The sequence below is a fragment of the Chaetodon trifascialis genome, chromosome 8 (genome assembly GCF_039877785.1).
Source record: "Chaetodon trifascialis isolate fChaTrf1 chromosome 8, fChaTrf1.hap1, whole genome shotgun sequence".
NCBI classification, from domain to species: domain Eukaryota; kingdom Metazoa; phylum Chordata; class Actinopteri; order Chaetodontiformes; family Chaetodontidae; genus Chaetodon; species Chaetodon trifascialis.
In genome coordinates this window covers 25837751-25852076 of record NC_092063.1, presented here as the reverse complement: position 1 = coordinate 25852076, position 14326 = coordinate 25837751, and the positions used below count along the sequence as shown (strand labels likewise).

Genomic DNA, 14326 nt, shown 5'->3' with positions numbered 1-14326 from the left:
TCTGGGTAGTAGGTAATGTAATGACCCTGAAGTTACCTGTGGATGAGCAGCAGTGCAGGGGGAGGAGTCAGTCTGTCTGATAACACATAGGCAATCACTTGAAGTGTGTTGTTATTGTTGGGGATTCACATATCAGAGTATATCATCAGACCTCAGGAAAGAGCTTAAAGTCTAGTCATATTCTACATTTGTGGTACTGTCACCAAATCCCATAAAAAGAGCAGTGCAGCTGAATGATGTGTTTTAGCCTCGCAGCATGTCAATGTCAGTCAGTCAGTCCACAACCAAAATCTCAATATCTCAACAAATATTGACTTTGGTGGTCCCTTGACTTTTCCTGTGACATGTCTCTATCTAAATATCTACAAGGTGGATTGGCACATTGTTGCGTACAGACATTTAGGGACCCCATTCATGGTTCATTCATTTGTGCTTTTATGTGGAATGTCTCAACAACTATTCGGGTGGACTGTGATGACTTTTGGTACAGATATTCAGATGTTACCCTCAGGATGAACTTGAATAACTTTAACTTTTCATCTAGTGCCATCATCAGAGCAAAAGTCTATTACCTGCACAACTAATGACATTCCAATCAAGCACAATTGTACTTTGTGCTAATTAACAATTGCTAACATGCCAACACTCTAAAGTAAAATGGTGAACATGGCAAATATTACATCTGCAATCAGCCTGATAGCATTGTTATTGTGAGCACGCTGATAATAGCACTTAGCTCAAAGCTGTGTCTAAGTGAAAGCTCTTAGAGCAACTAGCATGGCTCTATATCTTGTTAATAGTTTTTGGACAACAATGGAGCTCTACGACTCAGAATAAGAATCTATATTGGGGTTTCAATACACAGACAACAAAGTACTTGTCAGTACATTTATGGTTGGTTTTGGTCTTTTCATGGGATTTGTTGACAATAAGAAGAGAATATTACCAGACATATCCTTTACAGTAAGTAAAATCAAGTCTGATATACTTCTCTGTGGCTGGAAGTTCATTTGACACAGTCTGAACACTGCTTTTTGCCTAAACCCCATCCTGAAAGCTAAATCAAATGGGAACACATTTTATTTGAGCACAGGCTGCCTCCATACAGCATGATGTGATTCAGAGAAACAAACCTGTGTCACATAACTCAAGGTTAATGCTTGCTCCTTCACATTCCATCTTTGTTTTGTTTGTTTGTCCAAATTCATCTGGTTTCTGATCAGAAACTGAACCACAAAGGATGACTTCACAATGAAAGTATGTGTCATACTGCTGTTGAATAACAGATTTCCACTCAACAAGCTCTTCAAAGGAAAAGAATTGAAATAGCAAGCAATGAGCTAGCAGTGGTGGGGCCTGACCCTAGTACCATACTTTGACTGTACATCCCTTCTTCCACACCTTTGTCAAATGAACTGTTTTCTCTATCAGGCAGCCAATGTAGCAGCAGCGTGCAGCACTGAATATTGATATAACACATTTTATTGCATATTACACTGACGTTGTAAAGTGATGGAGAGAAGGATGTGTTGCCAAAGTACTTAACCAAAGCCCAGCTAACTTCTTGTGTCTGTGCAGGATGATCACAACAATGAGGTGTCAGCAGCGCAGACTTGAGCCTCTCTGTATCTACACTTTCAGGTGATGGAGCAACGTGGGGAGGAAAGCAGCATGGAATGGAAGAGGGAAGGAAGCAAGGAAGGTAAGGAGAGGGAACTGAGAAGACGGATGAAGACAATCAAATGAAGAGACAGCACAACCATACATATGCATGCACACACACACACACACACACACACACACAGGCACACGCACTCATACACAAGCATACATACAGCATACAGCATACCCCATTCACACACTGACAGGGAAACACACAGAAGTCAAACCATGGCTCTCGGATATGTCAGCAAATGCACACTCATTAACACACTTGCAAACAGACACACGCGGAACTGACATACAAAGAAATTAAGAGAAAACATGAGGGGTGGACGCTACTCTAGTAAGGAGATGGGAGGATGACAAAAGGGATGAGGTAAATGACAAAGTAATATTCAAAAAAGGGAAAAAATGAAGAGACACCTACTAAAGAAATCTTATAAGTATGCTACACAAGAGCCTGTATTTAGATCTGGTAAAATCTAAATACCTCTACAAAAGAACAACTCTACTTATGAAGAACAATAAGAACACATTTCACAGAATATTTCTGCAAACAGGGAACCTGTAATATCTCATGAATATAGAAGAAAGAGGAGAGAACTGTGATGGGGGGGGGACAGACTGGACAGAGAGAAAAATCAGGAGTTTTTGGAGACATCGTGGGGGCCAAACTTGTGACGTCGGAGCTGGAAATACTGTTACAAAAATAACCAGTTGACAACAATTGCAGAACTGGACAAAAGTGAAAGGAGCACAAGAAGGAGAAAGAAAGCAAGAGCGATAGAGGAAGAGGGAAGGATTTTTTACTGTAGTCTTGGAAACAGCAGTGTGTTACAAGGGCTTTTATACTCGAAGGTTTACAGTTTAGATAATTGCAGAAGCCATATGAAAGCCATTTGGTCATGAGTATGAATTCTATGGCAGTGAAATCTAATCCTAGCATTTTCTACAGTATAACAGGAGTCACAGAATAATTACACTATATTCTCTTAGTCTATGGAGAAAAGAATTTTTTACATCAGGCATCAACCACAGTAACCACGCTTGACCTCATTCACAGACAGGAAGTAACACATGGTGCAGGAGGAGCTGCCATTTGCTCCCTGAACTTTAGGATGCATTCTTGCCTTGTCGGAATAAACCAAAGTGTTTTCTGCAATTTCTTTTCTTCTTTTCATACATTAAAACATGAGTCACTTTCTGTCTATATAAACAATGCTGCTCCACTTCTGTCAGGACACCTCAGACAGAGAGAGAACAGCAAGCCGCCTCCTGCACCGACCAACACTCAACAACAAAACAGACTCTGGACTGAGACCTGAACTGGATTTGGACCAGACCAGATCAGACCAGACCAGAACTATACAGCCGGTCAGGACTGGGTGCTGTTTGAAAGGGAGAATAAGAGAAAAGAATAGAGGAGACATTGCACACACACGAGCAGCGAGCGAGCCAGAGGGGACACAACCAGAGAGAGTAAAAATACTGCAGTCCACGTGCCGTGCAGCATTGTGTATGTTTGTGTCTACGAATGAATGTGTGAGAGAGAAAGTGAGTGCAAGTGGGTTTGCAGGTGTGTGTGTGTGTGTGTGTGTGTGTGTGTGTGTGTGTGTTTATGTTTATGTGTGTACATGCGTTCGGCAGACTCACTCCCGGGGGCTGGGCTGGTATTGGCTGTTGCAGTGGAGAGAGCTACGTGAGAGGGGGTAGAGATAGTGTTTACGTCGTGGAGCTGACTGAGCACAGAGGAGCGCCGTCTCACCGCTCCCTGAAACGAACCGCTTCGCTTGAACGTGCTCACTACCTCCATCTGCAGGACAGAGACAAAACAGCAGCACTCAGTGAGGGCAGGAAAGACTGGTCTGAGAGTGCTTGTGTGTGTGTGTGTTTGTGTGTGTGTGTGTGTGTGTGTGTGTGTGTGTGTGTGTGTGTGTGTGTGTTGTGGTCTCTTTCTCTCACAGCAGAAATGACAGAAAAAACATTCTAATGACCTTTGATGCCGAATATGCATCAGTGACACGCATCACAACTGCTTTCTCAATATCACCAATAAAGAGAACTATAAATGATGACCGCAGGTGTATATAAGGCATGTGTGTGTAGTGTGTGCATTTATTGTCTGGAGACTCAGACCAAACCCTCTGAATGAAAAACTGACCACTCTATGCAAAGACAGGCACTTAAGCAGAGAGTCTGGACTGGCTCTCTAACACTGTTTAGGAGGCTGGGAGCTGATTGTGTTCATGTTGATGCTGTTTTGCTGGCTTATTCTTCATTCACACACAAAGCAGTGCAGGAATCAACCCTGTCTACTAAGCATTAGCCTGTACACAACGAGGTAAACACACAGACACACAAATGCCGCTGCAGCGAAATGCTCACAATGACAGCATTTATCCTCTCTCATGATGTTTGTGAAATTCTAAAATACCACTTCCAAGTTAGAGAATGCATTAGAGAAGAGAAAAGTTAGCTGTGTTGGAGAGAAAAAATTGAGTTGTTACATTTGGCACAAGTCAGAGTAACAGCACAGACAGAATAAGAGAAAGACAGATATAGATGCAACTTTACTAAAATTGTATGTGTGTCAGCAGTAGAACTTTCTTTCTTTCCAAATCTCTTTTGCTAGTGTGTAAAGGCCATGATACCGGCAGTTTATTTAGGCAGTGTTACTACACCATTAAGGAGCAATGTCCCCCCAAAATAATTTGAATTTTAGGATTTGAGTAAAACAGTGAAACATTAGGCATTTTCAGATTTTTTGTGATACATAATATTTCCCTTGGTTTTCATGTATCCTCTTTCATCATAGTTTTGGCAAATTTTGGCAATCCCATCTATCTGTGGCTCACCTTAATAAACGGCTTGTGTGTCATGACCACATGAAGCTTCTGTTGCGGTGCCTGGATATCTCTGCGTGTATGTGTTCCTGTGAAAGAGGTTTGGTTAAGGTTTGTTGGTCCGCTCAAACAGTACCTGGGTCTGGATGCGGTTGAGGCCTCTGAACCAGAGAATCTGTCCACGGCGCAGCTCTCTCTCAGCACAGTCGATTTCCTCCTCATCCTCTGCTAGCTCCTCCCCTTCCTCCTCCCCGGGCTCCAGGCCCAGCCCCGCCTCCTTCAGGCAGGGCAGACGCTCTGTTGGCACCGTGGCAATCACCTAAACCAGGTTTATTAGATTATAATTTGACCTGAAGACACTGGTATGACAATATGCTGAGCAGCTGTGAGCTTTTCTAACCATGCTACATACACAATGCATCAGATAATACCAGATTAGTTCAACTGTTAATTTCAGCACAGAAGAGAATAGATCAGAGGTCTTATCTAAGTCAGTGTGAAAATGTTTCCTTAGCCTCACCTCAGAGAAAACACTAGGTAAACCAGGTCTGCCAGCCTACTCTTGCTCTGTGTGGTTTGACTCAGCAGGCTGAAGAGCTGCTTACCTGCCCCCAGAGCAGCTCTCCAACTCCCACGAACAGACACCAGAGCCACTGCTCCACATTGAGAGGGGCACAGCTGAAGGGCTTCCCTCCCCACTGCACAATCACGATCTGCAGCAGAAACACAAGGAGAGACGTCATTATTGTCCCACATACAAAGACAGCGCTGAGGGAGAAACTGACACTGCACCGTCCATTTCTGCTGCACCAACCACAGTCTGTACTGTAAAAACACAAACACAAAAAACCCCAACAACACCAGGATGTCTTAAAAGGCAACACGTCTATTCTAGTCTGTCACTATTTCAAGTAGGAAATACAAGGTGGCATTATCACTGTAATTCTTGTTGCCTCTAATAAAAACTCTAAGCAAGAGCACATGCAGTCATTTTATTCATGAAGTATAACTAAACCTTAATGCTATTAAGATTATAAATTGTCCTTTCACAATTTTATTTAGGATGACATCAGGTCACTGAAACTTCCCTGTGTACAAAGAACACTGCAGGACAGGGGTTCTCACACTTTTTTCATTGCAGAGCCAAAACCTGAACCTGATGGTGGGCCACAGGCCAAAAGCACACACCTATTGCATTGTATTGTTTTGTTCGGATGCAACATGATAATGGGATCCCAAGTTGATTGACTGTCATGCTCACATTATGAAACTAATATGATTTTTTTTCAATATGAAATTCATAATTAGGGATCCTACATGTAAAGAGCATTTTGAACTCTCAAAGAATTAAACATTGGGCAATTTCTAATTGTTTTTCTAGAAACATCTGGTAGGTCAAATTTTGGTCTTAAATTCACCACAGTTTTAAGAGTCATTTACAGTTCATTTTGTACTTTCTGTGGGTCCAGGAGAAGTGATCTACTAGCATGGCCATTTGAGCCCAGGAAGATTTTCTGCCACTTAGAATTTTGTCCAAATCTGTTTTCTGTTACTCCTCCTACAAATTTTGACAAAATCGGCATATAGTGTATCGGGACAAAAACTTAAATAAATCAAAATTGTTTTAAGCCTTCGTACACACAAAAAACCTTTTTATAACACAATCACTGCACAGTCCTGGGATACTGTGCCCCTAGGGGGCGCCACAAATGTGAAAATTTGGGGAATAAGCTTATTCAGACGATTGATTCCACTGCCAACCAGCACCTCTAAAGTTCACTAATTAACACGTTATACTGTGCCTTCTTTGTTTCATCCATACAAAACTCTGAAAAGCCCAAACAAATGCCAAGTTGGGGTTTTATGGGGAGTTATATGCTATTTCTCTCTGTGCACACTGACTTAACATGTTAATTAGTGGTCTTAAAAAGTTCTGTCTAGAAGGAAACTACAAACATGTCTCCTGGTGGTGTGATCATATCTTGTTATCTGTGACATGCTACAATATACCACAGCATACAATAGTACCAAGAGAGTTTCAGCATACTCACTCAGTAATGTCAGGAACACAGCAATATCTACATAAAGTTTGCTACATTATCTAACATTAGCCACCATAAGCTAGTGGTCATTCCAGACCTAAAGAGACTGCAGCAGCAAAACATGAGTGTAGTGAACTGAGTACGGGCATTTACATTTGGAAGATGAAAATTGTGTTATTTCTTCTTTCAAAAGTGAATTTCATTTTAACTACATCTGTAACAATTATAAAAAATGTAACAATTATTATATAAGCCTCGCTTTTGAGAGAGCAACAATGAGTGAGGAAACAAATTCTTTCATCTTTCCATCAACCACTGTGATTATCTAAATATGAAACATTTTATATAGACCTCCACATATGAATATCACTTAAAGAGTTTACATATGCTTCTTTAACTTGATTCAGATTTTTATGAATAATAGCCTAAGCAGGATGCATGCAGTTGAGATGACTCATATGATGCAGCGTTGACATGTCCCCTTTTGGAGGCCAGCTATTGGATGATTCAGTGCTTGAAAGAGGACATTTTGGATCTATTACCTATTTTCCACATCAAAGTGTGTTTCCTGGTGTTGGGGTGTACAACTTAATATGTGAAAATAGTATAAGCCTCCGAAAGAAGTGAGTTTACAAGACCTCTGTCGCTCACTCCAATCTCTGACTGAGGCTTGCTGCTCAAGGCTACAAGGATATAATACACCTGAAACTGCAACCAAACTGTCAGTGTAACATGTGAGTAATATGGGTAGGAAGAAAATTGTGTGGAATAAAAAAAGATGACATCTCTGATTCTCCTGCATCAGTTTTGATCTTTTTCGTTCACCGTAAGTCTGACAATGTTATAGGAGTACAAAGAATCACACTTACACTTTGATCAAAGTTACTTTTATCGTCTTTAAATAAAGAAGTTCTATGTTTTACTGGGAGTTTTTAAGACTGATAAGTCAAAGTTTAGGAACATTTCTCATACCAATCTAAGCTATTCAACAGGAAATACAGCACAAATTGTGTTATACTGTGGTGTTACTGTGATGTCTGAAAGTGAATTGAAATTCAGTTTTACTTGGGAAAACATGGCCTGCATCAATCATAGCAATATTTCTGTATTAGTAATATTTCCAACATAATTAACACAGCCCCAAGACTTGTGTCCAATCTCAGGGTTAAACATGGACCAGGGTAACAACTATAGGTCTGCAGTAGGTCTACTTGCCTCAGTGGATGTAACAACAGCGTTTTACAGAGCAACATGATCATTTAAACCAGGAACAAGGCTTATCAGAGTGACACTATCATCCTGACACCAAAACCGCACTGTCAGAAATCTCGCTGCAGTATGATACAGTACAGTGTGTATCAGACAGTAATCACTACTTTTTGCAGGGTAAAGGGATCCATCTTTCTTACTCATTTCTCTCTTTCACCTCTCTCAAGCTGTCTATAGTCTTCAGCTATCTCTCATCTCTTCTTAACTGTCTCTTTGTCACTATCACACTCCAGATCACTGCCAACCCCTCTAGCTCACTTGGTTTCCCCCAGAGAACTGAAGAGCTTTGGAAAATGTCCCTCTTCTTCTCTCTCCATCTCTCCCTGTCTTTGTTTGCTTCTCTGTTTTTGTGTGCTCACATTTCTCTGCTCAGTGCATTTCTTCTGTATTGACTGTGAGCCAATTCAACAAACAGTGCTATTTTATAAGTTTGAAATCTTATAGCTGGACTTGTATTTGAATCTGGTTACACAGTGAAGGACAATGTGACATTTAACCAGCTGCCAAGGCCTGAAGATGATCACATTCATTTTCTGTACTTTTACAAACTATGAAAGTGACCAAAGCAGCACAAGCCATCACGAAAGAGTAGAGTTTGTTTTATTATTTCAAAGATTATTACAGACTTTTTCAGGGGTATGCATTTACATGACTCTGTTCAGACAGCCAGCTGAAACTAACCACATGTCACCCCTACAAGTCAACACCTGAAAAAATCTGGTCCAGTTTTTGAGCCTAATGTCCTTCAGCTGAGTGCTGGAGATGCTCAGTTAGGCTGGAAAAACAACAACAAATTTACAGCAAGATACCACAAATGCTTTGATTCCAGTCAAGGACCTTTGTTGCATGCCACATGCTACCCCCCCCCCATCTCTCTCTCTCTCTCTCTCTCTCTCTCTCTCTCTCTCTCTCTCTCTCTCTCTCTCACTGTCACTATTGAATAAAAGCATGCCCCAAGTTGAACTGAATAAAAATAATTGAAATCTTGTGCTGAAGGGTTAACCTTACCTGCACAGCAAAAGTCCCCAGAACGATGGAGCAGAAGATTGGGTTGGAAAATATTCCGTCAAAGACGTTTCTTTCTCCGTGAATCTTGCGAGCATTGATCTCGTTGAAAAGCTGCATGAGGACGAAGGTGTTGAAGATGATGGTGTAGTGCTCAGAGGGAGGGGAGTGGAGCGGAGCATTGCGGCCACTGTCGATGTTAAACATTCGCTCACCTGGAGGGTAAAGAAAGGAGTAGATGAGGTGTGAGGACAGGATAAATAATCTGCTGTGTTGCTCATTTCGAAGTGTGTTGAATATGCTGCAGGACAAATAAACTGTCAAACACTGTAGCTGCTAGGATGGCTGTGTATTTGTGTGTGTGTCCACTACCAATGGACCTTTTTTTTCTTTTCTTGTTTTTTTGGTTAAAAGCACACTGAAGCAAATCTGGCCATCCGAACTTCAGAATAAATCTATTAACCCAATCCAACTATTTCAGGCTGTTTCAATAGCAGGTGAAATTACATGCTGGATTGCACAAGTGTGTGTGTGTGTGTGTGTGTGTGTGTGTGTGTGTGTGTGTGTGTGTGTGTGTGTGTGTGTGTGTGTGTGTGTGTGTGTGTGTGTGTGTGTGTGTGCGTGCACCTATGAAGAGGAGGGTGAAGATGATGACCAGCTGATACACTCCATGGCCCAGGATGTTCTTCATCATGGTTAGTGAGATGAGCGGGTTGTTCCGGCCGTAGGGTTTCCGTAGCAACAGGGCCTCAGTGGGGGGTTCAGTGGCCAGGGCCAGAGAAGCAAACGTGTCCATGATCAGATTCACCCACAGCATCTGCACTGCCTTCAGAGGAGAGTCCTGCAGAGAGATTTACAACCTGTGTCATGAGCCATGTTCAGATGAGTCTGGATTCACCAAGTCATTATTGTCAAAGGATGCGTCCCTTCGTGTCCATGTCATTTGCATTTCACAAGGCCAAGATTCCCCACATTGACAGCTATTTTTGTATTAAACCATTAACTTGACTCCTGACATTTCAGTCAGTGTGTTAATTTATCAGAACCAAAGTGTGTTTCATTTGTGTAGTTGTATTTCTGTTTCACAGGGTTATGATCCTTTAAAAAGGGCCAGTACTACTGATGTGCTGCATGTATTTCTTGCAAAGGTCAGGCACACGGCGTTGGCAATGTGCTGGATGCTGATACCAAAGACATTGAGCAGCTCTTGGGGCATGGGGCAATGAAGCTGTCAACTTATCAGAAGGTCGGTGGTTCAATCCCTGGCAGGGGCCACTGAACCACTGAAGTACCCTTGGACAAGATACTGAACACAAAATTGCTCCAAATGCTGTGCCATTGGTGTGTGCATGTGAATGGTTGTGCCTGTGAATGACTAATGATTATTTAGTAGTCCTGTATAATAGGACAGACATATTGAGACAACCTTCTTTTGGAGATTTAAATTCGAAAACCTGAACAGAAGCTTTGAATGTGAAAAAATGACATTTGGTACAATTCGGTACCATGGTAACATGAGCAGATGCGTGGTTTCACATAGGTGATGCCGATGCTGCATTTACATAGACAGCAGAATGGGAAAAACAGGAAAAACAACTCTTATACTGACTTGGCAGGGTTACCAGTGCTAACTTGATAGTCACACCAGACAAACAGCATAAATTAGCTAGTTTTGTGTGTTATGTATGTATCTGTATCAAGTCATGGTTGTTGATTTCATTTTCATTTGAACTACCAGAAGATGGTTCCTTTGCAGCTATTCTGCCAACAGTTTGCTGACATATCCATAGTTTTTTTCACCAATGGGAAATCATCAGGGTCATAACCTGTCTGACTCAGAATTACTAGTCAGAGGCTGAGGTGAACAGATTTGCCCACTCAGCAACTCGTAATTACAATTTAAACAATATGACATGAACATGGCATGATTATCTTCATTCTTCATTTCATTTCTGACAGGAGTTGGACAGCAGTAATTTTCAATCCATAAAATGTGACACATTGCATTGTGGAAAATACTACTCTTAGTTATTCCACAGTAGGAAGGTATGGAAATTTGGAAATATTTATATATATTTTAGTGCTGTCAATAGATTAAAATATTTAATTGCGATTAATCTCATGAATGTCATAGTTAACTTGCGATTAATCGCAAATTAACTGCACATTTTTATCTAAGGGCTGCACGGTGGCGCAGCAGGTAGTGCGCGTGCCTCACTGCAAGAAGGTTGCCGGTTCGATCCCCGGGTCAGGCGGGGCCTTTCTGTGTGAAGTTTGCATGTTCTTCCCGTGCATGTGTGGGTTCTCTCCGGGTACTCCGGCTTCCTCCCACAGACCAAAAACATGCTCATTAGGTTAATTGGTGACTCAAAATTGTCCGTAGGTGTGAGTGTGAATGTTTGTTTGTCCTTACATGTGGCCCTGCAATCGGCTGGCGACCGGCTCAGGGTGTACCCCGCCTCTCGCCCATCGTAGCTGGGATAGGCTCCAGCCCCCCGCAACCCCGAAAGGGATAGGCGGTATAGATAATGGATGGATTTTTATCTAATCTAAATGTCCCTTGAATTATCATTTATATACTGTTATCAACATGGAAAAGTGGATAGGCTTGCTTTGTGCGAACGTTTTTAATTGAAAACAACGTGTAGTGTTACATTTCACACTAATATTCTCACTTTGAGCAGTCATTCACATTTGAATGAATCAAATCTCACACAATTTAACACTGTCAATAAACAGATGACAAAAAAAATAAAGACTTGGTTACAAAAAAGCCGCTTCAACAACCCTTTCTAAGGGATCAAAACAAGGTGATACAAGATAAAGTTACAAAGTGCACATCATTGTAAACTAAGACTCAGCCTATAGTGCAGTTAAACCATGGCTTAAACCTTCTTTTCTGAAGTTTCCTTTGAACATACAAGCAGTCAGACTATAATGCTCTTCTATTTATTCACCAGAGGCTTATCAACACAGCCTCTTATTTCTCTCCAGAAAGAATGAACATTACTTGGCTATGGCTGCAGTAAGCTTGTTTTTAGTTGCGGTATCTATACGCCTCTGCCGAAAGCCATCCATTGTCGCCTGGTTTTGACAAGGAGGCGGCTGAGAGTTCTCATTAGCCGTGTGTTTGGCCATCAAGTGGTATTTCAAACTGAATGTGCTACGTTGATAACTCAGTTCACAACAACAAGACAGATAACTTTGGTCTTGTCAGTCGACCCATCTGGCAACTTTTTGAAACTAAACCTTCCATTCAGAATCCTGTTCGCATCCAATTTGACGTTTCGCACTTGACATCCACACAAACCGGTAGCCTACTCTTTTACAGCTAGCGAGCAGGCAAGACCAAACACGTGCGTGGGGCGTGCCTATTGTTTTGTTTTCGGTTTACAACCAGATCCTGTAGTTTTTCTTCCGTTACTAGCGGTGGCCACAGCTTATAAAAAACTACAAGTTCACTGGGTCACAAAGAGCGTTAATCTCGCGCTAAAAAAAAATTACGATTTTTAAAAAAATTTAAATTGATTTGCATTAATAACATGATATTTTTGACAGCACTAATATATTTATTTTTATATTTATATTTGGAAATTCAAATAAAATATATCACATTAAATCGTTATCGTGGTATATATAATATCATACATTATTGACATTATTACATTGTAGTATTGATGCATTAAAGTGTAAGCAGCATTTTAATGCTGAGGCAGCTTTAAATGGAGTTAATTCTAACAATTCACTATACTGTTTATACTGTGACATAACTGATGTGGCTGGAAAGAAAAAAAAAGTTCAGCAACACAAACTTTTCTTTTCATTTTTTGTAGACTTTTCAGTGATCTTTGCTTTTTGTGAAATAAAGAGTACTACTTATTTGGACATTGAAGCCCCAAATAAACATTGTTTTTAAAAGGGGTCATAAGTAAGAAAGGCTGGAAACCACCGGTTTAATCTAATCTAAAAAAAACACACAGTGTTTCAAAAGATTATCCTATGATTTTTATGTAAAATCTTAATCTAAAATGTAACCAGTCACAACAGTGCTCAGCTAAATATAGTGCAGTGAAAAGTACAATACTTACCTCTGATATGTAGAAGTGTAGAAGTATAAAGTAACAGAAAATGGAAACACTAAAGTTGAGTGCAAGTACCTAAAAACAAGTACTGAGGAACAGAACTTGAGTGATTATTAGATTAATCATTGTCAATCCAGATTTGCGACCATGACAGTTAGCTCAGGACAGGAATACTGTCAGGGTGGCTTAGATTTAAATGTGAGCCTAATTGTGTTAGTTTTATGTTTTTCTGATGTTGTTCTTGAGTTACGCATTTAACTCTCTTCCATTCAAAATACATTGCAACAAGATTATTTCTAAGAAAGTTAATATTCCTTGCATTTCAAACATAGGTAGTTGTCTCTGTATATCAGGAGGACTGCTTAAATTAGCTTTGAGTAAAAATGCAAAAAAAGCATTTGCTTTATCTTAGAAGATACAGGCTGTGTGATATTTACAGGAGTGATATTTGTGTATGCGTTGTATGTTTGTGAGTAGGAATGCTCATGTGTCAGCATGTATGTTTATCAAAAAATCTGTCTACCTGAGTGATGCAGGCCCCGGTGAAGGCCACTATGACAGCCACTACGTTGACCGTGAGCTGGAACTGCAGGAACTTGGAGATGCTATCGTACACATTTCGTCCCCACATCACCGCCTTGACAATGCTGCTGAAGTTGTCATCAGTCAGGATGATGTCAGATGCTTCTTTAGCCACGTCTGTCCCTGCAATACCCTGACATAGATTGAGACAGAGCGAAGAGGAGACAGAGACTCAGGACATGATTCACGCAGGCACTCAAGCATCTGAATTATTTTGGAGTGCTCCTGTCTCAGTATTGTGCTGTCTTGCCTCCAAGCACAACCACTTGGTATGAGTAAGAGCTATGGCCAAAATCATATGCATGCTATTCAAAATATGATTTTTATTTAAAATAAAATACAATATAGTCATGTTTTTTTATATATATATATATTTAGGATTCAAATTCCTAATGAATATGCTTGACTGTCTTAGTCATCTTCAGTCATTAATACATTTAGAAAATTTGTTTTGCTTTAAGTTTGTGCATTAGGGAGCATTTGATGCCCAAAATGAATTTGTATACTGTGGGGTGATTAGTCCAATACATGTAACTACTGAAGGTTTTAAATGCTAAATAAATAATTAATAGTAAATAATTTGTCAGGTTACCATGGCAAAGCCCACATCAGCTTTCTTCAAAGCTGGCCCGTCATTGGTTCCATCTCCTGTTACTGCAACAACCTGCCTCTGTTCCACGATGGTACTGTCAATGATGCCTGGATACAAATGCATTGGCAACAAGATAGGTTATAAGTGGGTGTGAACGAAGTATGTGTGCATGTGTTTGGGTGAATATACTTGAGAACTCACCTTTGACCAGTGTGTGTTTGTCGGTTGGGGAGGACCGAGCCAGCACGC

General features: G+C 40.7%; 1 protein-coding gene across 7 annotated transcripts in view; it reads right to left on the bottom strand.

Annotated features, from left to right (window-relative positions):
* atp2b3b (ATPase plasma membrane Ca2+ transporting 3b) overlaps nucleotides 1-14326 on the bottom strand; it is a 62178-nt gene that overhangs the window by 4865 nt on the left and 42987 nt on the right. For 4 of the 7 annotated variants that reach the window (XM_070967729.1, XM_070967731.1, XM_070967730.1 and 1 more), the window contains 7 exons: nucleotides 14279-14326; nucleotides 14078-14184; nucleotides 13427-13618; nucleotides 9449-9662; nucleotides 8825-9036; nucleotides 5111-5218; nucleotides 4642-4824 (listed from right to left, as the gene is read on the bottom strand). The exon at nucleotides 14279-14326 is cut by the window's right edge and continues 40 nt beyond it. In XM_070967729.1, the coding sequence (XP_070823830.1) occupies nucleotides 4642-4824; nucleotides 5111-5218; nucleotides 8825-9036; nucleotides 9449-9662; nucleotides 13427-13618; nucleotides 14078-14184; nucleotides 14279-14326 (1064 nt within the window). Of the gene's footprint in view, nucleotides 1-3315; nucleotides 3476-4641; nucleotides 4825-5110; nucleotides 5219-8824; nucleotides 9037-9448; nucleotides 9663-13426; nucleotides 13619-14077; nucleotides 14185-14278 lie in introns of all 7 variants that reach the window. The other 3 variants (XM_070967733.1, XM_070967734.1, XM_070967735.1) reach the window with 2 other exon arrangements.